This window comes from Patagioenas fasciata, chromosome 2 (genome assembly GCF_037038585.1).
Source record: "Patagioenas fasciata isolate bPatFas1 chromosome 2, bPatFas1.hap1, whole genome shotgun sequence".
Classification (NCBI taxonomy): domain Eukaryota; kingdom Metazoa; phylum Chordata; class Aves; order Columbiformes; family Columbidae; genus Patagioenas; species Patagioenas fasciata.
The window spans coordinates 157,705,195-157,728,559 of NC_092521.1; the positions used below are offsets into that span (position 1 = coordinate 157,705,195).

Consider the following 23,365-nt stretch of genomic DNA (forward strand, 5'->3'; position numbering starts at 1 on the left):
AGATTTTGTTCTCTAATAAAAAAGTTTCAGATGCAGCGGAGGACTTTTAGCTCACGTTTAGCCATGCAAGAAATGTCACGAGTGAGAAGCCTACTGCAGCCTTTAATCATTGCTGGAGCATATGTTGGATATCTGAAAACTTCATCAAAATCTGATAAAATGGGTTTTAGCAGACCTCACATTCATTAGAACAGGATCTAATCTAAAACCCAAAGAGGTCATTGGGAAACCCAGGCATGAAGGTACGGAGATTCACCAAAGACAGACCTTAACTAACTCTCCCATTCCAACTTTTTCTCATCTTAATTTCTCTGTGCATGCTGCATCCTCCCAACTCCAGCACAGGGGGTGGCTATCAGTTTCGTAACGCTCTAGGTTTACTAGGAAGCTCCCCCTGAAAAAATGGGTGAGAGAAGGAACTTTCTATTCTGGGGTCTTTTGGTGCATTTTGTTATTCTTCTATCTACTACACAGAGACTATCTTCAAAATCTGCCTCACAGAGCAGCCAGCACAGTATTGGTGTATATAAATGCTCACTAATGACAGAAGCAACAGAGTGGAAGTAAGTGTGTTTTGTGGGGCCTTGGAAATTAGCAGAGCAATCAGCCTCCAGCCAGGGCGAGGAAAGGGAAGGAGCCAGCAAATAAGCGCTCGGAGCCCAGGAGCCCACTGCACAGTCCATGTGAGTTGGCCAAGTCAGTCGAGGTCAGCCAAGCCACCAAGAAGCCTTCGTGAATGCAGCAATTTCAGGGCATTTGATGATTACAGAAATAACGAATTTGTTATGGTAGCTCAGCATCATATGTACCTAAAACATTTGTAATAGGAACAGATGGGCGGGTTGATGAAAGTGATTCTTTTGACTGAATCAATAGGAGCAGTTGATCTCCCCCATCAATCTTGATAAGAAAACCATGAGGATATTCAGCATCACAAGTGCATTATTGTTACTGGAGCTTTCATTAGAAGCTCAGTATGGGAACGTGTACCCAGCTGCTGCCTGCACAGCTCATGCCCAGTCCCCTCTGAGAAGTGTGAATCAGAAGACCTCTCTGAATCAGGATGCACACAGCAGATACGAACATGGACAGCTGAAATGAAAACATACAGCCAGACAAAATCAAATCACATCCATCTAAGATAAAATAAAGCCCGTATATGCTGACCCTGAGGATTAAGCCAAAACCAGACATAATGATCAATACTGTAGGAGTTATGATCAGAGAGAAATAATTACTGCAGCTCTCAAGGAAAGAACCACAATTAATTCCCTGGCAGTGCCTTGCTCTTTGAGTAATACCTGTAAATGCCCACGCATGCTGTAGGAAGGCTGAGTTAAGAGGGTCTGTGAACCACAACCTCCAGTCCAGCTGCAAAAGTCCTTGCATGACTCTGCTTGGAGAATCTCACACTGTTAGTGTCATTTGCCTCACAGTTCCCTTGAGAAATCAGTAAAAATCATCTCCTTTTATCTCTGGAGAAGTGGGACTCGTGGTAAAGCAAGTGGCTTGCTACCAAGGCTGCTGGGACCAGGGCAAGGAATGAACCCAGCACACAGCCTGCTGACCATCACCCACTGCCCTCCTTCCTTCCACAGGTCACCTTGTCCAGCCCCTTCCACTGTGCTGAGGGAGCTCCTGGTGACAGGAGCTACATTGATGTGAGAAGACTGATGGTGGAGGGCAGCCCAGGACCCTTGGCTGTTTCTCTTCTCAAGGCTGCATCTTGAAGATGATGTAGTACCTGGGAAGAGCCTGACTAATTCATGGGCTCGAGGGTACAGTCACTTAGCGATGAATCTCCAACTAGCTACAGCAAGCTTATTTATAAGCTTGGGGAAAAGTGTGTTGTGTAGCAATTTGCTGCACACCCTGATCAGGAGCAACACTTCAGGATTGATATTCTCTGTGCTGTGTTTTCCTCCCTTCCCATTTAGACAGTGAGAGTCCTCCATGGGAAAAAATACAAATTCCTGATGTCAACAAGTGTGTGTTCTCCCTCAGCCAGTATAAAGAACCAGGTGTGCGTCTCCTTTTATCTATGAAGGGAGTTGTGAACTTAATTCAACCCGATCTTCATTCATCATGTTCAACATTTACCCCCCAAATGTCAGTAATTTTCTGGAAAATAAAGTACTTGGAAGACAGGAGAAACAGAGCCCTTGGTGATATCTGTATAGCAGAATATTTCTTCCCATCCATATGCAAATCTAACCTTTTTGATATTTCAACCCCATAAACCCTAAGACAGGATTTCAATAGAAAATGTTTACTAAAGGCTTTCTCCTTTATAATCTATTGATTTTAATATCCTTACTACTCCTGTTGAATGTCAGTTTTACCCTGAAGACTCCCATTGCAAACTTGAACACATTTAATTATTTATACCATTTGAAATATTAGTGCTGAGAAATGACTAAAAGTTTTTTGTTCTGTAGCAGTATGACCTGAAGTTTGATTTTCCTTAGTGAATAAGGCAAGTAATTTGATATGGTAATCAAGGACAGATTAATACTTCAGACAACACAGTGCAGTTTTAATAGTAATGACAGCTATTTTCTGTTTTTCCAGCCTCCTTGTATATGTTAAAATATAGCTCATTAAGTACTGCAGAATCCCACAGTCTTTTTTCACAGTGAAAATTTTTGCTTTATCTAACAGTTGCCTCCATCAGTGACAGTGGGCATTGAGGCAGCGCTCATCGTCTGAGTGGAACCAAGAGCAAATTTGCCTCTCTGTGTGGGTCTCACAGTCTTGTTTGCCTCACTCATCACTCATTGTATGAGTAAGAACGAGCAAAGTTTTGATCTGAAATAAATTGTCTCTATGGTAAATATTGTTTGTACAGAAAAATCTGAAAGAGGACCTGTGAAAGCTGAGATTTTGATAGCTGGTGAACAAAGGAAGGGGATTTGAAAAAAAAAAAAAAATCATTACCTGGAAGGTCATTTCTTCACATAGGGCACAGGTGTGCTTGAACTCCCATCCTTGCTGGTTGAACCTTGTCTGGAGCATAATTCCACTGGCGTCAGTGGCATTTTGCATCGGACCCCAGTATTCCAAGGAGATTTAACACCTAGGTCTAGCGCTCAAGTGGTATTTGAGCATTTATTTTGCTATACGCCTTGGTAAAATGTTCAGTTCTGATGGTCCGTATCTTTTTATTTCCTTCTCTCTTGTCCCCCTACCCCAACCTGTTGTTTCTCTGCCGTTACATGATCAGTGCAAATGCATACACCTCTATCAATTGCATGCACCTCTATCAGTTGCACTGAATTTCTCTTTCACAAAACAAAAAAAGTTTGTACTCTTTCCTTTTTCTCCCCATCTTCAGAATTTTCTCTTTAGTCTGCTACCAACCTGATAGTTGTTCAGAAGTTACCGGGATGTATTTGGCTCTTGTATTTGCTCCAGATGGGAACTTCTGTTTTCACTCATATCCAGCAGTAGGAACTGTAGCATCACCAAATACAACTTTTCTCTGAAATTAGTTGTTTTGATAAAAAAGAGTAACAAAAACTGGTTCCTTTTGTGTATGGTTTTTAAGTTATTTCTGATGGCAGGTAGCATAGTCTAGCCAGTATCCCAAAAGCTCAAACAGGCATACAATGGCCATTAGTTGTTGGATTTTTCTGTTTTATATCCCACCAGGAATGATCATCTGGATATGTATCTTGTAGTAGCCTAATATTATAATTTAATAGAAAAACAAGAAAATCTCTGGAATGAAATCTGTCATTCTGAACTGAACAGGAGTAAAAATACTGTAACTCCACCATATCTGCCATGTATACATTAGATATATTTGTAACCAGTTTTGTCTTTGTAGAAACATTGAAAACCAGACTGAAGACTCTATATAGGCAGAAATGCCATCACTGATTCCTGTGCACACAAACCGATCAGGCTCTGGTATGTGTTACATAGAAACGCAGTGCTCTATGTCTCTTGTAACTTATTAACCCCATACCCAGCTCTGCCACAGGACCAACTTTCAGGGTTGGATTATCCAACACCCTGAAATCACGCTGCATGACATGCATCCATTCTCAGGGTAGCAAATGTCTGACAGGGCTGAGCTGTGCATCTATTGTCTTCTTATTTTTCTCCATCTGCAAAAACAGACTGCTCTTTTTCCTCCTTTCCATTGTATTTTGGAATATCTATTTGGAAACCCAGGGTAATGTGATAGTCTGTAAATGACCTCTCAGATTGGACACTATGTTTCTGGTTGGTTTTCCCGCATCCTACATGTGTTTGTGTATGTCAGTCCTTTGCTTCTATTAATTTCACTGGCATCCTTTTAGGCAATGGATTCAAAATGAAGACTATTCACCTGACTTATTTGAGTTAAGAGATTTCACATTTAATGGATTTGCTGGTCTTTCATGTCCCAGATCACTCCTTGAGATCGGCGAACGCCGGATTCCTTATCGCTCCTAAATGTTATATAAAGTTATGTCATTATTTTGCCTTTAGTGAGTCTCTTTGCTCTCTGGCTTTGGAACCTACTGCCAAATGAGGTAAAGAAAGCTCTGACTGTGGGGATTTCTAAATCCAAAGTTAAAAGTTATTTGTTCTATTTAGCACTTTTAAAATGATTCTTTTAGGAATTGTATGTGCCTCTAAGCTAATTAATTCTTAATGAGCACAAAATGCCCTGGGATGCAGATTTGGAGGGCACGCTAGAAATGCAGGCATGGATTGGACTGCAGTACTGCAGGAGATGAAATTTTTTATTTGATTTTTTTTTTTTTTTAAAAAAGGTAGTTCAGATAGTTTTATTGAGATACTTTTTTCTTCTTTCTTTCTAGTCTAAATAGAGCTGATCAGATTTTCAGTCCACCATATGGGACCCAGTTGTATCAGTCCTGCAAATAAGCTTTAGTTTTCTGTTATGGATGAAGTCACCCTTCAGTAGGGAAAACAAGTTTAGAAACAAACTTTCATATTATGAAAGACAGGCAGTGTTCCAGCGCTGAGCACTTAGCCAGAGCATCAGGAAATCAGAACACCTGGCTGTGCCCAGCTCTGTGCTATTCCCCTGGACCAGTCCCTCATCCTTTTAGTGCCTTCACTCATTCATCTGTAAAGCGACTATAATTGCATTTATATCACAAGGGTGCCTTGATGCTTGACAAATGAGAATTGACCCAAAATTCATCCTTCAGAGGTACTGTATGAGCAATACCTTGCTCACATGGTGGTTGTGGACAATTAGATTAGAAGGGGTATAAACGCAGTCAAAGTGAAATTCCATTTAGGAACTGTCAAACTGTTCTTGATAATTTTTCTCAGTTTTCATTTAATTCTAGTGTAATTTTGCCTGCATCTACCAGAAAGGGTTTATATGCCTCTTTCCTTCTTTTGCAACAAGCCAGCCTATTTTATTCCATGTTATATTAAACTGTCTTTTCAGGAAAATGGTTTGTTCCCAGAGCAATACCTTGAAAAGCTACATTTAGCAAAACAAAGAAAAATTATTGTGTCAAACAAATCCTGTCCTCTATGTATCTGAGCAAATTGCAGTGACTTACAAGGATGGTACATGGAAAAAACATTCCAGGTTTTATGAAAAGTAGATTGCCTGATTGTTATGTTTTATTTAATTATTTATATATATATATTTGCTCTAATAATGCTTAAAAATCAAGCTGAATTTCTGCAACAAACTGGAGAAACATATGGTGTACAGCCTGCAGAGGCTCTCAGTGGCAGTGGTATTACTGATAATATTTGTGAATTAGAGTCTGCTTTCCACTGAAAAATAACTGTGTGTTCTCTCAGTTTCAAACATGTTTTGCAAATGTGTTTTCATCACCATTAAAGTTTTGGGAGAAAAGGAATGGATATAATCTTCTTAAATACATATCCTTACTTCTGCATGCTGTGGATATCAACCTCAGCCTCTCCCCATGTGTTCCATGAACCCATGTGAAGACACCAGATGAATTCAAGGGGGTTTTAGCAGGACATCCCCCAGGTGGCTTAGCCCAACACCAGGAGAAAAATTGGAATTGTTGCTTGCTCAAGCCACTTTTCCTAATAAAGGCACAATTAGTCAGGGCTAATCAAATTACTGGATGCCAGGTGATTCCTATCAGCACCCCAGCATAAGCTCCAGCACCAGGAACTGCTCCTAGAAGGATTTGTAGGTACAGTTTGGTTTCCCACTAGAAATCATATGGCTCAAAAAAAAACCAACAAAACACACCTTTGAATCTTACCTTTTTATGTTCAGACTTGCAAAGCACTTTAAGAACAATTCATGCTCGCAGTGTTCCTCTGACTTATCTCTAATGTATGCTTGAAAGGCTCTGTGCCAAACAAAGTGCAGAGATTAAGTAAATGAAAAAATACTAAACATTGCAGTAGGGAAATGGTCCAAGTAGTGGTGTTCTCAGGAGCACCAGAGCTGGTTTAGGTCAACATCCATCTTTACACAGTCTGCAGAATTTACTTTTTAGACTTTTTACCCTACTTGGCTTCAGTAACTGGCTTCCCAAGTCTCTCCCTGGTGACAGGACTCACTTAAACCCAAGGGTTCAGACCACACAGTCTCTAGAGCCCAGTCCATGGGAAAATTTGGCCTTTCAACAAAGCTGCCTTGCTCAGAACCAGGCAGACCTGTCCCTCAGCACTCCAGCACACCAGTGAACTCATGAAAGCAACAGCTTTGGTAGGACGTGCAAGCAGAGGTTTCCCTTCCCTTCCTCCCCATGGCTGTTGAGGTAGAAGCAAGACAGACCATGGTGCTCCTCTGAAAGCATTAAACATCGCTCCAATTTCTGAGCTGTGAGTCATTAAAAACTCACCTTGAATGCAGAAACAGGTGGTCCTTACCTATAACCCAGGCCTCAGCTCAGCTTTCAGGTTCCAGTGGGCTAATGGAAATTTTCAGTGGTCTCATGACAAGTGGCTTGGTGGGACACACATCTACCTCTTCAGTTCACTAACATAAAACACTTTAAGGACCAACACACTTCCTGTGAACTGATCCTGGACCAATATCTGGCAGGCTGAAAAAAAGTCGGCCTTGAAATCTTCTCCTTTTACCACTGAACTTAGTCAATGCAGGTCTCTAGCTTTAATCAGTTAATTTGGCAGTTTCTGAGGGTAACGTGGATACTCAACAGAGAGATACTCCTTTTATCTTTGCTCGGGTAGGTGGTGTCTAATTCCAAAAGGCACTTCTCAGCAGCTGACAGCAGGTGACTAATCTGCAGAAATACCCAAGTGCCTCAACCAAAGAAAGTGAAAAAATTCTTTCTGACTGTGTTTTTCAGGATTTTGCCGACTCTGTATACCAAATGGTTGCACAGAAGTTCCAGGAGCTGACAGATAATTTCACTTCCATGCATGCATGCCACAAAAGTCTTGCAGGCATTGTGATGACCAAAGGTAAGATATCCTCTGATTTATTTTCCTGTGGCATTTTTCATGACTAAGTAATACATTATTTACCTGGTCCACAGTATTGAAGGATGCCTTTACTCCCACACAAAAAAATAAATTGTAATGCAGAGAAAAAAAGCATTAAATATTTACACCTCAAGCAAGTTCACACAAAAAAGTATTGGCAACAGAGGTAAAGATTTATTCATAAATATGTCCTTACATTGCTTTGTTTACAGGACAAAATACAAACCTGCCTGATTTTGCATTTCCTATTAGATAAGGTAGTTCTACTTATCAATAAAAAGTTACATTATTTATTAATTGCATTTTTAGATCTGGAAACACCAAGTTCTTGTTGTACAAGGCTACCATAAGCCTTGTTTTAGACTGACAACAAAAGCAAATCCCAGCCCATCTCCTTTCCAATCAACAGAAACAAAACCAGTGTGTGTAGTTTTAATTCTGCTTGGCTCTAACCATGGAAAATACTTATCAGCAAAGCCAAAATTTTATATTCACCCCATTAAGACTTAACTGATAGACACATACTATACAGAAATCTTTAGCCCGTTGATGAAGCTGTTGCATAGACAGTCTGTCTTTCTTTGTGAGCACATCTCAGTTGGGGCACCTCGGTATTTATGAGGATGTCAGCCATGGAGATGCTGCCATAAACTTCATTCACACTTAGACACAGGGAGCAGTGGAGTGAGTTTAGAAATTAGAAGATAAGCTCAGAGGGAAAGGGCATGCATAATCCATCCAGGATTGTGTTATTCCTTCCTATTGCAGGGCAGCAGGATGGAGACAGGATTATCTACTGGATCTTTTCCAACCACAGAACCTAAATACAGCTAAGAGTTCTGTGCAGAGTAACTTATTCTTCTCCTTTCTGATGTGCAAAGAATGAGTATTTCTCTCCTGAAATTAGAAGTAGAGAAGTTGACCTAAAAGTCTTTTAGACCTCTGGTTGAAACAGAACTGTTCCTCAGCTTTAATTTGTTATTATTTTGCTTAATCTGTTTTGGTTAGTTATTTTTTATATTACTTTAGGATCTGGAATAATGGATGAGTGTTCCATTTTTTTAAGTGCTGCACAGACACAGTACTGTACAAATGCAAAATATGGTATATAAGTCCTATAGACCACAAGAGACATATTCAGTACAAAGAAAAATAAAAGGGAGAATGCAATTGACTTTGGGATGTGACAGTTGCCCACTAGACCCAGAATACCAGCTGCCTTGTCATAGTCAGATTTCTTGACTGTGGCACTCAACAGATTTAAACAAAGTGTTGTAATTTATTTAGAGGAGCTATTTGCAAGCAGGAGGAACCACAAGGAAGAATGTTTAAATATGCCTTTTATAAGAAGTTGAGTTACAGGAGCCAAGAATTGGTGCTTTTACCACTTTTTGAGGGGAGACTGTTCCCACCTCAGTGTCCCTGTTCAGTTTTCTTACAATCAGTGTGTATTTTCCTTGTAAGAGTTCGATCTCTTTCTTATCTTGCCACAGTACAGCCACTGCATCCTTTAGCACAGGCCTAAAGCTGCTTTAAACAGCGTGATGGGGCCAAAGCAGCCCCATTGCCATATGGCCAAAGCAGCGGTGTATGGACAGTGTAAAACCCCACACCATAGGGTAAGAGAAGCCAACCAAAGGAAGCATAACTTCCAAAATTGCGACTGCTGAGTGTGTGGAGTGCTAGGGAAGGGAAGGGGCACATCTAGACCCCTGCTAGCTTTGCTGGGCACTTCTTTGGGGAAGGGCTGAAAGTGTCTCCAACTGGGTTTTTCTGAGTCCTCTGCCCTTAGTGGGATTTTCCACTTTTGTATTTCATATTTCTTCTTAGTCAGCATTGAGATAAAGTATAATTTTAGCTATGTTTATAAACCATTTCACTCTAGGCTTCTTTTTTAATTCTGAATTCACTTTTATGAACTCCTTCCATCTGTCAGCCATCGGATTTGTCAATATCTTACTGGTTTTGTGGAGCCTAGAAAAGAAATTCACAGACATGAAGTGATTCAGAAGAGATACAAAGCTAGAAACAGACTTCTCTTGGTAAATTTTCCAGGAGGATTTTAGTTCCTTCCAGCAGGAGAATGTCTGCCAACCATGGCAAGAGGAATCATTTCCCATTTGTGTCATTATTTTCTGTACTGAAGTTGTAGATTTGTGGTCTGTTCCCACAGTCTTTCCCAAAGGAAGCAAGGATCTTGACACAACTCTGTTCAAAGATAGCACAGACAGGTTTTCCATATCAAACACTCAAGTAAGTACCAATTTCTTGTGTTTTTAACACAGAATTTGACAGGAAACACTTAGATCTCTGCAAACAATTTACTAATGACATCAACAAAAACAAATCTGGTAATGTCTTGTTGCATTTAGAACTGCATGCAACTATAAGAGACAAAAATTGTTTTTAACTTTGTTTCAACTTATTGTCATCACAACTGAAAACAGGTTTATCTGTGCTTGTACAGCTTTCAGACAAAGCTGGTAAAAAGCACAATGTGATTCTCTGATAACTGCTGTTAAGATAATATAAAATCTCTACAGACAAAACAGAAGTGTGCTAGATTGGTTTTCTTTTCCTGAACTCTGACATTTTTTCTACCCTTTCAATTTCCCAGGGAAACCAAAGAGAGTTACATTTGGGCACAGTAATTGACTTATGCTGTAGCACCCAGGGCAAATTCCAAAGTATGGTAAAGAAAAAAAACATAGAAAATTATGTTATTGACTGACTGTGAATGTTCTGCAGTAACAAATTGCTGATCAGAAAAACAGGCAGTTCAATGTATTTAGATATGCTCTGCTCTGAATTGTGATGAAAAGTTAAAATCTTGATGCATTTCTATGAAAGTTTTCAACACATTTGATTAGTAGTCATCAAGATAACCTTGGAAAAATCTACCTAGGTAGGAGCAAATTATCCCACTGGAGACCAGCTGATGTGATGTTATCTGATGTAATGTAGTAATTGAATATAATAATAATCCCAAAACTCACATAATAGATCTTAAACTAAACATTTCAAAAGGTGGAACGGTTGAAGTAAATTATTTAACAGTTCTCCAGTTATAACATATTTGAAATCTCTCGATCCTCTAACACGTTCTAATTTTGTTGAAACACATTAAGAGAAAATTGTTCTATCAAAAATTGTTTGATTGACTCTAGGAAAAATTGTTAAACAAGTAAGACATTGCATTCAAATCTTCCATATACAGCAAGCCATATTCCCACAGAAGATCTTCAAGTAGAACAATAAGTATACTTGTTATTGTAGTATAAGATTACTATGAGGACCTAAGTTTTATTGCATACAGACTATCCACAGTTGTTCTCCTGACTTTTCTGAAGATATGACGTGTTCACATATGGTAAAATTAAGACCACCACTTCATCTGCAGAGAAAACAGTCCAGCCAACATCGCATCAAACACAAACCATCACCTCAGAACACGCATATCCAGGCTATTGCTGGACAGTGCTTGCAAAGTGTCGTGACTTTCTCTCTCTCCTGTCCTCATCCCCGACAGGTAGGCTGGAGGTGAGCAATAGTCTGGGAGGGGATATAGCCAGGACAGCTGTGCCCAGTTGTTGAACGGGATATTCCATACCATATAGCATTGTAAAAAGCACTAAAAACTCGGGGAAAGAAGGAGAGAGATGTTTGAATTTGTGGCATTTGTCTTTCCAAACAACCATGAACTATCATTATCTCAATCCACTTGTCTTCTTGACTTCTCTCCATTTTCTCCCAGTCCCACAGGAGAGGGCAGTGAGCAACAGGCCGGGTGGATGTGTGGCTGTTGGATCAACCAATATTTCATTTCAGGGTGTTCAACAACAATAGCTGGACATAATGTTTCTTGCTGTAACAGATTCAGATAACTTACCATCTCCCCTCTTCCTTTGTGCCTCTATCTCTCAGGCGCAGCTGGGACATCATAGAATAGTTTGGGTTGGAAGGGACATTTAAAAGTTACCTGTTCCAACCTGCCTGCGATGAGCAGGGTCATGCCTGCAATGAGAAGGGTCATTTTCAACTAGATCAGCTGAAAGACATCTTATTTTCACACACCAGTCTGCTGTACATTTTATTGAGAAGTTTGCAGGGAGAAATAATTTTTGTAATTATTATTATTAGGCCAGTTGACACAGTTGTAAAAACCTAACGGCAAGTAAGCCAAAATTTTCTAACACAAGCCAACAAATGCAAAACTGTAGCACTCGCACATACCTCTGTCCTGGTGCATGAACTCACAGATTATTAAACAGGACAGGAGTCTGAGGAGCTGCTGGTGAGAAGCAGCTCTTTCAGGGCTTGGTGAAGATCACAGCTCCACCATTGGTCACCAGTCAGGACAAACAGCTTTACCGGTGCAGGGGTCATGGAGGAGAGAGTGTGGACAGTTCTGTCTGTCCCCTGTGCCCTGGAGCCCGGAGATGGGAAGCCCCAGACCAGGAGTGGGGTGGGAGGTGAAGGAGTGAGCTTCACAAGTGCTGCGACCTCAAGACAGGCAGCACTGGCCCTGTTTGTTTACACCATGGGCGGAGTTTGCCTTTGCAGCTCTGAACAGATATGGCCACACATTTGTGCTCTACCTGAAAACACTGGGTGAAGTAAAGAATTCATGTCACTCAATACGGAGATGATCTATTAATGCTGAAGTTCTTTCTGAAAAAAAAAAAAAAAAAAAAAAAAAAACAACCTCCCATAGTCATTATGGACAAAATGAGACTGCTATTTAAACACTATTTTCCCATTTGTGTTTGACAAATCTTAGCAGTTTAAATACTGATAGGAACTTTTTGTCATGCTTTCTGTTAAAAATGGAGCATTAAGAAAATTCAGTCCTTTTCACAGGAGCATGGCATTCATAGAAAAAGGTTATGAGTTGATTTCTAACTTCAGTTTTCTCCCTTCTTCTATTTTTTTTATTTTAGGCTGACAATCATTTTGATGTTAAAAGCAAACTAGGAGGTCTTCTCAGTTATCTTGTATGAAATGAAGATGAACTGGACAAAAGAGCCCTAAGTAGCAATTTCATGCTGTGATAAAAGATGGGAAATTATCATTCATATCTCATGGAATGGATCTTAATCATTGCTAAGTGGAATAACAGAAAAAAAGTAAAGTTGACAATACGTCTCTGTGGATCTTTACAGTCATATTAAGATTCAAAAAGCTTGATTTCCAAGTACAATCAGGAATACCGATGGCCAATTGATTTCTGATCCTTAGTTTGAATAGGCAAGTTGAAAAGTAGTAAAACACAGTAGAAAATTCATGCCCTATGCAGGGAATCTACTCCATCCTAGTCTGGATTCAAGCAGACAAACCATTTAAAGGAACTGAGAATAATTTATAGGTTAGTGCCCAGGGCAGATGCCTTCAAGAAGTGACTCACTGGGTAATGCAGGCTCCTGGGTCCCTTTTGCATAGTTAGATGGATGCTAAAAACCTGGTCTCCATGAGACTCAGTGTTTCAATGAGACTCTAAATTCCCCAAATCGACACTGGGTGCCCAAACTGCTGACATGCTTTTGAAAATGTCATAAAGTCTCTTCACCTTCTGCTGCCTGCTGCTCTTACGGAGGAGGCCCAAAGTTATTTGACATTCTTGGAAACATTATCCACCTCAGAAATGTGCCCAGGTGGACAGATCACCACCACACGACAGATTTTTTTCAAAATATTTTAAAATAGGTACATAGATATATAGTTAAAAACCATATAAATCACTCTTTCTCAGAAATCTGTTTTCCTCTGGTTATAAACCTTAAACTAATAATCTTCCGATTCTCTCCAAATAACTTTGAACCCCATAAGAACATCCCTTTTTCACAGCTGCAACTTTATTCCTGGATTTTGTAATGTGGGCCTATAATGGGCAGACAACGATTCCACTAGCTGAATAGATTTAGGTTTTCAAATTCCAGCTCAAAAAACATCTGAGGTTCTGCAGTTAAAACTGTGGCTCCATCAGGTTGTTCACTTTTTTAAAATATGGGCATAGGCATGCCGCTGCAAGTACCCCCCCTACAAGAGCAACAATGGGTGTTCCCTCATCTTTTCTGTTAAATCAGTGCTAAGGAGCAGAAAATAGCTGAAGATGCATAATTTAGAAAATATAAGATGGGACGCAGCCCGGTAGCCTTGCACAGAGTGGGGAAAACGAGCTTCAAGGTCATTTTTACAGGTTGAATTATATATTTTAACACTAAATAAGATAAAACACATGCACCACCTGGGAGAAGTCCAGAACCAGAGCTTCACTTTTTGAGGTGAGCACCCCAACCAGCACAACAGCCCCTCCTGTTGTTATTGTCTAACCTGACTCTGTCCTCTTAGCTGTTCGATCGCACAGGTTTGGCAAGCATAGGGCAAAATTCCCAGTTTTAGGCACTGCTGTGGGAGAATGACCCAGCTTGGGAAGGGAACTGAGCCCCCATTTTCCACCTGCTACACAAGCTGTAGGTCTCTCCAGCAAATCTTACTGGTGCCTTCTGGGCAGCTCCATCAGCAAACATCTTCTTCCCCTCTGTGCCTACCGGTTGTTCTGGTTTCCATTTCAGAGCAGCTGGCTCTTCCCGGACACTGAGCCTTTTGTCCCAGACCATTTACTGTCTCTGGACTTAGCTTTTGGTTCTTGTTGTTTAAAGAATATTTCTGACTGAAATAGTAACTGACATCTCTCAAAACCTGGATGCGATGCAGATGAGGCTCTGGCTTTGTGTCACATATAATTGCATTGGCCACAAGGATGGGTATAATAATTAACATAAAACATGGAAATGAAAAATCAGCACTTCTGTTTCCATCCCGAAGTGTGTGAAGCCAGGAGCTGGAAATTTCAAGCTTTCATTCTGCTCTGTGATAAGCCAAACTGGAAATTGTCCCAATCTCAATACAAAGAGTGCATCTCATCCTAAAAACAGAAGTTTCTTGGATTAATAAAGGCTTAGTAACATCAACCATTGCTTTTACTTTACTGGCCTAATAACATGCATAGGAAGACCTTTTAAATGCAAGTACGCTTAAGGAAAGGGGAAAAAAAGTTCCTCCTGGGCTTATCTGCCAAAATCCACAGTCAGTATTTCATCCTTTCTCACTGCAATTAAGGATGTCACCAGCATCTAGCATATAAGACTGTCAATTTGCCTAATTCTCAGATATCAGTAGCACAGCATTTAATAGAGAAACACAGATATCTGCACTGAGGACCTGGCAGGAAAAGTGCAGTGTTTAAAAAATAGGAATTATCTGTAAGCTCCTACACAGCTCTGTTCCTGAGGAGAAAAACAATATTCAAACTCACATGAAAGGAAAGGACCCTCAAATAACATTGATCCTGCCACTATCAATTCAGGTTAAAAACAAATCCTTGTGGATTTGGCATGGGGATGAAGTATACAGGACCTAGGCTGGTTGTTCCTCCTACCCCTCCAGATTTCCAAAGCCCCCATTGAGGAAAGGAAGGGAAGGCAAAGGGCACTGGTGCTTGCAACCACAGCACTGTCTCCTTCCACACTCCTCAGTAGCAAAGCTGATGGGATTTTATCCTTTCCATCCACTAAAGGAATGAGAGAAATGAACCATAGAAATTAGAACTGGGAAAGACCACTTAGTCATCCAGTCCATTTTCATGCAAGCACAAAATTGTTCCCTGTGGCGTGTTCCCAAGTGCATTTTGCGGTCTAGATTTAAATGAATCAATTAGCAATGGGGCTTTCAACACTACCTTGGGAGACCATTCTAGTCTAACGGACCTCATTGTTAATAATTCTTACCAGTTATTCAGCCTGACTTTTATTTTCCGTGGTTTCATCCCAGGTCCTCAGTTATAATGTGCTAAATTGTCTATTTCGTACCCACCTCTCTCATTGTGGTTTGCACCCTTCAGACACTTGGAAGCACTTATACCACTTTCATAGGTGTCACTTGATGAAGGTTTACATATTTAATTTTGGTATTTTTCCCTGCTGGGCCACCCTCCTCTTCAGCCCGCAGCAGTTTCCCCTCTGGTTTCTGATTCACGTCCACTTTGGCACCAGCCTCTTCATTATTTTCTGGGCTGGGAAACCCTTCCTGTGAATGAGACTTACTGGAAAGACCTACATAGAAACATCTTGCAAAATGGACTCTTGCAAGAGTCCTTTTTCAGGCATTAGATGACGACACTGGCTTGTGTCAGAAAGGTATTATTCTGGAGGAACTGAATTTGCAACTTGTTCACAAAGAAACACCCCATGGTATTGGGGGACATTTACTGTGCCTGGCTGTGAAAGGAGAGCCACAGCTGCTCTCAGACAATACCCTGGCTCTTGCTTCAGCACGGAGGGGTCAAAGATCAGAGGAGAGAGAATTGTGTGTCTGCCCCTGCTCATTCACTGAGGAGGATGAAGAGCACTGCAGAGAATAGCCTTCCCTCGGCAGTGTAGTCAGAGGCAGGATTACCCAACACATCAGTAAAGGAAGAAAATACAAGACTCTCGGAGGCTCCCTCTACACCCTCTCTTTCCACAGAGGTACAATATATTCACTTTCACGTAACCCCCAGTTTGACGTCAGGAAAAGAAATCCCTTTGCAGCTCCAGCATTTCAAAGACTACATTCATTTTAAACCCCTATAATACCTTTAACCTCACTTGCTACCAACTTCTTTATTCCTGATATTTGCTAGCTATGTATTTGCCTTTTATTCAGACTTCTGCTATTATGTTTCATAAGCCCTTAACATATTTCTTCCTTCTTGATTTTTTAGTCAGCCATTTCTTCACATCAGTAGCACCCATCCACCTCGGGGCTGCTCCTCGGGACACCCAGGTGTGAGCTCTGGGATACAGCCAGGGTGCTCACTGAAGTCTCAGGCTCCCGTCAGTTCAGATTGCAATCACCACCGCTGGTACATTAGAAAATTGAGAGAAAAAATTGAGCTACAGCAGAGTCTTTATGGCTGGCAGATAAATGCATACTGTTAATAGCTGTATGCATGCTGTTAATCATGCCAGTTCTACATGATTGTTCTCTTATGGCTACATATTCTTCTTTTTTTGCAGTCACAAGCATGGCTTTGTTCTCAATGCAGAGCTGGGGACAGCAGAGCTCCCTCTGTCATGATGGCATATTCTACATTAAAACTGAAGGGCAGGGTATGCCATGGCACACACACCGGTCCCTCAATCCTCAGCTCCCTCCTCGCACATTCATCTTGATTTCACTCCTCTTGAAACCTCAGAAAAGAGGGAGTTGTAGATACATCACCAAACTACAGGGCAAATGGAGGGAGCCCAGATGGACAGACCTGGGTAAACACATCCCTCACTTCTAACCATAGACCTACCCCTGTAAAAGCATTAACAAACAGGAGCAACGGTTTCAAGTCCTTTTCAGAGAAGCATGTTATATTCCTGCTGTTTTGCAGGGAGGAGACAGGGAGAAGAGCTCTTTGCCTCTTTTGCCGAAGTATTTTGTGTGGGACATTGCCCATAGCTGGGGTAACAAGTACAGTCCCTCCACAGGGCTCTGCACCACCCCAGGGACCTGCCATGGGGCGGTGGGGCACAGGGCTGTGCCCATGGCATGTCTCCACAGGCAGCTTTTCCAGCATCACTGCCCTTTCACGCCTTGGCTGTCTCTTGTTACAAAATTAAAGTCATTCTGAGGATGTGGTAGAGCTGCCAAGGAAGATGATAACAGACAATAATGTGGGGCTTGTCAGTGCTATGTAGCATCAAGAAGTTCTCCTCCCCTAAACAAACCTGAAATGGAAACCTGAAGTTATTCAGCTGCAAGTAGAGGGTATTAAAAATAAAAAAATCCTCTGTGATCAGAGCTCTCGTAAGCTGCCTTGAAAATTATTCCAAATATACTTTTTTGTAGATAACAATAGACAATCCTTTTGACTGATTTGTTAAAAAAGGTAAAGAAAGAGCATAAAATTATTGCTTATCAGAAAGAGAAGCAGCACCATTTAAAATAACATGAAATTGTACCCCATGAATTATTCACAAAGGCTGATGTTACACTATCATTATTTCTGGCTTTCCTTTATATCGTGTAGGGTTTTGTGTCAGTTGTATCCAACCCAATAAAAGAGGTGGGTTTTTTTAATTAATCAAACCTGATTTTTTGATTATTTTTTCTCATTTAAAGTTAATACATTCCAAGCATTGAGTTGTCTTCACAGTGTCATGTTGGAAAAGAAGATAGATTTCATTACCACTAGCAAGGTCTAAATCATGCAGCAATATAGACGCTTGCATACTGACTGGTGTTTCTCTATATGTTGTGTCAGCTGCTGAGAAGCCAAAGTGTGATCCCAGTTGTATGCTGGAATTAGCCGTTGCAAATTCCATCCTTTTCAATGTGAATTAAGCTCACTGAATTCTACAGAAGTTCTCCGATATACAGCCGATGTGATTCAGAGTTCGTGCCAGCAAATGCAGTTTTCTGATTGCATGTAACAGTCAACACCTCTTGCAATCACCTAGTGATTTTGATTTTCCTTTTCCAACACATAAATATGCAGGGCTACAAATTCTGTATTATGGAAGGTCTTAATGATCATAGCACACTAGAAGTGAGAGTAACTCTATTAAAGTCAGTAGAAACATTGATTAGACTAGTCAAAAATCACTGGTTTTATTGGTAGAGTGGTGTCTCAAAGCAGATGGGTGTAGACACTGTTTACAGCCATGGCTGACTTAAAAGCACAGGTCATAACTGTAGTCCATAAGATGTCAGGCTGTTCCATACATCCAACTTATTTGCTGAGCAAACCTTCATGTTTTTTCTTGCTTACTATCTCATCCGTCAGCACCTTTCTGAATAATTTCTTCTGCAATCTTTGTGGATGCAGAACTGATGTTTTGGGAGGTCATGGAGGTCATGTGTGTAATGGCCCTGCTCAAGGCAATATGACCATCCATGAATTTATTATTAACACAATTATCCTTGATTGTTGTGGGGAAAAACTGAAAAAATTACCTCAAAAAGTTTAAACATTAGGAAAAAAATGTAAAAGGCAATAGATTTACTCTGCTTGCCATCTTATGATTTGGGGAGTTTTGATTTGCACATGGTATTTGGTTACTTACAATAAGAAATCTTCCCACAAGCAGCTGTCTGTCGTATGGAAAGCTGTAATTCTGCTGGCTGTCTATACGTCTTGAGAGCTCATGACGATAAGCTGGCAATATTGAGGTGCAATTCAGACTATCCAAAAGCAAATTTCTAAAATAGGCCAGATGAATCACCTCCCGGGAAAGTTCCTCTCTGTTGACTATAAAGAGTCTTACAGTAATTAGCTCAGCTACAGACACGAAAACTCTAGTTGTCCAGAATAGCTGAAATGAATCCCATGGCTGGTGTCAGCAAACTGAAAATAGCTTATAATAAACCCCATTTTCTTTCCAATGGCTCAGCTATGCTGTGGAACTCTGGACTATCACACACAAAAAATGAACATTAGCGGGGTCAAGGTCCCCCCTGCCTGGCTGTGAGAGGAGACCGTGCCTACTGGAGCTGGGGGTCTCCAGCTTTCAGCAGAGCACAGGAAAGACTCTTTGCCTCATCAGACCATTAGACTGAATCTGTGATCAAAGCCAGTGAGTCATTTATGGGTATGGTTTTGCTCTATAATGCAGCTAATTAATTGGCAGAATTTTTTAAAATAAAAGGTGGGGAATTCCTTTCCCACTCTTATGGCTGTCCCTGCCAACACAGCATTAGCCAGAACCCAGCTGATGTGCTGACACAGCTCCTCAATTCCCTTTGCCCTGCTCCATTTCCTTTTCAAATTGAAAACTATTAGGAGTCTTTAGGCAAATAATAGAAACCTAATGCAGGTGCCTGTTATAAATCGTTCACTAGTTACTTTTAACCTAATGTCTTCTCAAACATTACTCTGTAGAAAGCAGCGAGAGAAAGAAATGCCTCATGAACTCTGACAGTCAATGGGTCAGGAGTTAAGGTCATAATAATATAGCTCATTTCTTCTTGAACACAGATAATCTCTGGGTCTTTCATGTGAGATCGGGTCCTCTCAGTGAGAACACGGGTCTTGCCAAGACGAATCCTCACCTAGGACCTTACCCTGTTATACACCCTGAAGCAGGGAAGGTGAGATATGGCTGATGGGGCAAGGTTAGTGCTAGTTTAGGATTTTGACACGCTCAACACTGTAACTTTTCTAGGCACAACTTGGTGATGTGCTCAGTCTAGATCTGCCACACGTCTGATGTTAAAGTAATCAATGTTTAGGAGGTAGCTTGACGTTTGTAAATAGAAATCACTTGAGAAATCTGAAGTATTCTGCAGGCGAAATAAGTAAACACTAATAACAACAGTTAATAATGGCTGCTTTTTATGTGAAATAGACAAATGTACAGAAATGCCTATTAATTCTGAATCACTGCAGCAAGTAGCTAAGCTCAAGAGTTGGAAGTGCTGTCTAAAATGCCAGTGTGATCAGTCAATGTTAAAATTTGCCTTCATCAACTAGGCATCATGTGTCTTATTCTCAGAGACAAATTCCTCCTGTTTTCAAGCATTTCACAGGGGATAAAACTTCGACTCTGTGTAGGTTCAAAACAAGGCATGCAAGGGAACAATCTGTTAGCATCTATGCTCCTGAACGCATTGGGCAACTGTCACGTTGTTGGAAGTATTTCTCATCATGTTGGATTCCCTCACATGCAACAATGAATGGTGCTACGTTGGTCACAGATCACTTTTCCCATTTGGCTCCCCAGTGAGGTGTAAACATTTCAGAGCTAATGCATAAGACGTGTACATCTGTGTTTCTGAGTGCCGTGGTAGTGAGACATAACTCTTGGGTATTTCTGAGCATGGAGGAACATGGATTAGTTTCTGTCATTGCAAATGGAAAATGCATGGAGATTTTTAATGCTTAACACTCAGACTGATTCTGCAAATTCTTGGAAACCATTGCCTCCAGCCCCAGGCAACATCTACGTGATGTTCTGCAAACACGTGCTCTTTGCCAGGACTGGCAGACACCCCAGGCTGTGTCCTCACATGACTACATACTGGGGGCCCATTTCACCAAAAGCCAACATATGGAGTTAATTCACCCAAAAACGGGCACCCCAAGCACACTTGGTGTTGCTGTGCGAGTGGACATGTGACAGCAAACAACATCAGGGGGATTCACATTGTCAGTGCATCAGTTGGGTGCCTTTATGTTTCATTCATGAATAAATCCAGACCTCATAGAAAACCCTGAGTGTGTTCATCATCTTATACTCACACTAGAGGAGGCAAAGTGTTAAACTTATTGCTGGGTAAGAAGTTTGAAATAATAAAAGGTGGGTAAGGTATGGCTCCTGGAGAGCAGGAGAGCAGGATGGCTTCCCCAGGTGGTTTGCTCTGCATTTGCAGGGCAGGTTGTTTGGCTGCAAGGTGAGGGGGCAGAGGAGGAGGCACATCAGGGCTATGCTAATGTAAGGAGAAGAGAGCAGTCAGTCTCACTGCCCTGAGAAGAAGTATTGACAGAGGTCCTCAGGTGCAGGCAGAAAGGCTCATGGGTTTCTGAACAAGGGAATTGCCTCCTGGTGCACTTCTGCTGCCCTGGGGAAAATCAGACTCTGTCTACACTGGTAAATAAGTAAAACAGAATTTAAAACTACCTGACTCTTATCATGGACCTTCCAACCAAAGAAAATACTACATACTGTTTGGTAAAGGGTATCCTACTTTTTGAAATGCTGAGTGGGACCCAAACACTGCTGTTGCAGGCAGCACCTCATGAAAATTTTGGTATTAGTCCATGTGAAAGACACAGTTAACTAGAGGGACATGTTTCTGATCTAAGATACCTATTATTTTTCTCATGGAAGCAGACACCATAAAGCAAAGTAACATCAAAGCAATTCTAATGTACAGAGTATAAACAACTTTCTTTGTACAGAAGGAGACATTCGTCCACTTCAACTTTTTATCTAGTAATAAAACTGGAATAAACACAATTGCTTTGTAACTGCATTTCTCTACTGCATTTTCCCATGTGCTCCTATCTCCACTTCTCAGGTTTTCTAGATTGACAGCTTTTTTTTTTTCTTTTTTTTTCACTCCCAACCACCTTTTTAGGGACACATTTGTAGTAACAGATACAGATTACACTTCCCGCACAGGCACACAGTGATGTGTACTTTGTCACTAGTACCTATAACTACTTCTACATGAGATTGTCACAATGAGGAAGTCAGGTCTGGTTAACTGAATTTTTCACAATACTTATACCTGTCCTACAAGCATCATGTTGTGATGCGACAACACTACTAAACCTTTTGGACTACAAGTGTAGCTAACATAATGATATAGGTATGAGATGATGTTATCCTTTGCTATTATATAGATTAAGCATGGCAACAGTGCTGTAGCATGGCATCCACCACTAGTCCCAATGTTGTGTGGAGATTATGAAGTATTATTGGTCCTATTTACAAACTGGAACATCACTGGCAGCACCAGCCCTTCACGTTTAAAATATTTTCCTTCTCCATTCAGCTGCTTTCTTACAACATACCATTAGATCTTATGAGAGAACGTGGCCCCAAGCACAGTGCTTACAACTCAGAAAATCTCTACAATTTCTTGTTTTTTCTACCACCCAATAGGCTCCATAATAAGAAAAAAAAAATATTGCTGACTCTATAAAATAATGCCTGAAGCTTTTCTACAGCTAAAGCAATATCACAGAAACAGCATCACCATGGCCCATGGTGAGATTGTTTCCATTCCTCCTGTGGGTACTTGCAGCCTCAGGCCACTCTTTAGTCACTGATGCAACAAGCTTTGAGGGCTTGATTCAGTTGCTTAAACACAGGCATCCATTCCCATTGAGTCACCTTATGGATGACGATGTGAGACACACGAGCAGGGCGCAGAACCTCCTGGACACCCCCACCTCCCTGGAGAAGCAACCAAAAGTTAGGCAGATCACTGAGGACATCTCAGGTGACACTGCATGGGTGCAGCCATGCCAACCCCAGTAGTCTGACTTGCTATACTGTACAAGTGTTAATGCCTACACACAGCCATGTGCAGCTGTCAGAGTCCAACATTTAGGCTACTTTGTCACCTCTAGAGGAAGCACCTGTCAGCCAGAAAAGTCCTTTTTCCCAAGAGTTGCTACTCGGTTCTTTGGTATTAAGAGATGTATCCTGAAAGGTACTGTTCAACGGGCGATTTCAGTTTGGGCTCAGTTCATTCTTAACTATTATTTGAAACAGTCCACAGAGCTGAATGAGCTACGTTTTACAGTAAAACTCAGGTCCTGTCGAAGTCTGTAAGCATTTTGCCACTGACTCCGAAGAAATCAGGATTTAATCCTAGAAAGTGCCTATCTGGACCAGGAAAGGCGTGTCTTTTGGCTGCCTTCACCATTATGTTGAGAGGCAACGAAGGAATAAAGCTGGTCTCAGTGACGAATGCTCCATCCTTGGGACCTCAGTGGAAAAGGCACCAATGTAGCCTTTCTTGAAGAAATGAAAAGGAAACTGCACTGAAAGTCTGATCTGTTTGTTCTCTGAATTTTTAAAAGAGCAGCTCCAGAAGTGTTACTTACATTTTATTTAGTACTTATAGTGCAACAGCAATGAAACCTAACATTACAGGGAGTGTGTGTTCCCACCAGAAAATGGCTTCAACAGCTCATAAAAACCTGGTCATTTATCAGCACTGCAGGAGATCTTTATTACCTCCCTACAGCATGTGCTCTCCTATGATGTAGTTATTGATTTAACAAGTAAACTTCCTGGCAAGCTTTTATCTTGGAATTAGCAACAAGACTGAAATAGAGCTCTTATTATTCTAATAACACAGAGATGTGAGATTCCTGCATATTCCAAAGGCCATATAATCACCTTTACAAGTATCTCATTAGGGCTGTCTGGGCTGTCACATCAAAGCATGGGCTGAG

At 41.0% G+C, this 23,365-nt stretch overlaps 1 protein-coding gene across 1 annotated transcript in view; it reads left to right on the top strand.

The window, feature by feature from the left end:
• ADARB2 (adenosine deaminase RNA specific B2 (inactive)) overlaps positions 1–23,365 on the top strand; it is a 318,732-nt gene that overhangs the window by 247,032 nt on the left and 48,335 nt on the right. Inside the window, exon 4 of the mRNA XM_065831151.2 lies at positions 7,287–7,401. Coding sequence (XP_065687223.1) covers positions 7,287–7,401 — 115 coding nt within the window. The remainder of the gene's footprint in view (positions 1–7,286; positions 7,402–23,365) is intronic.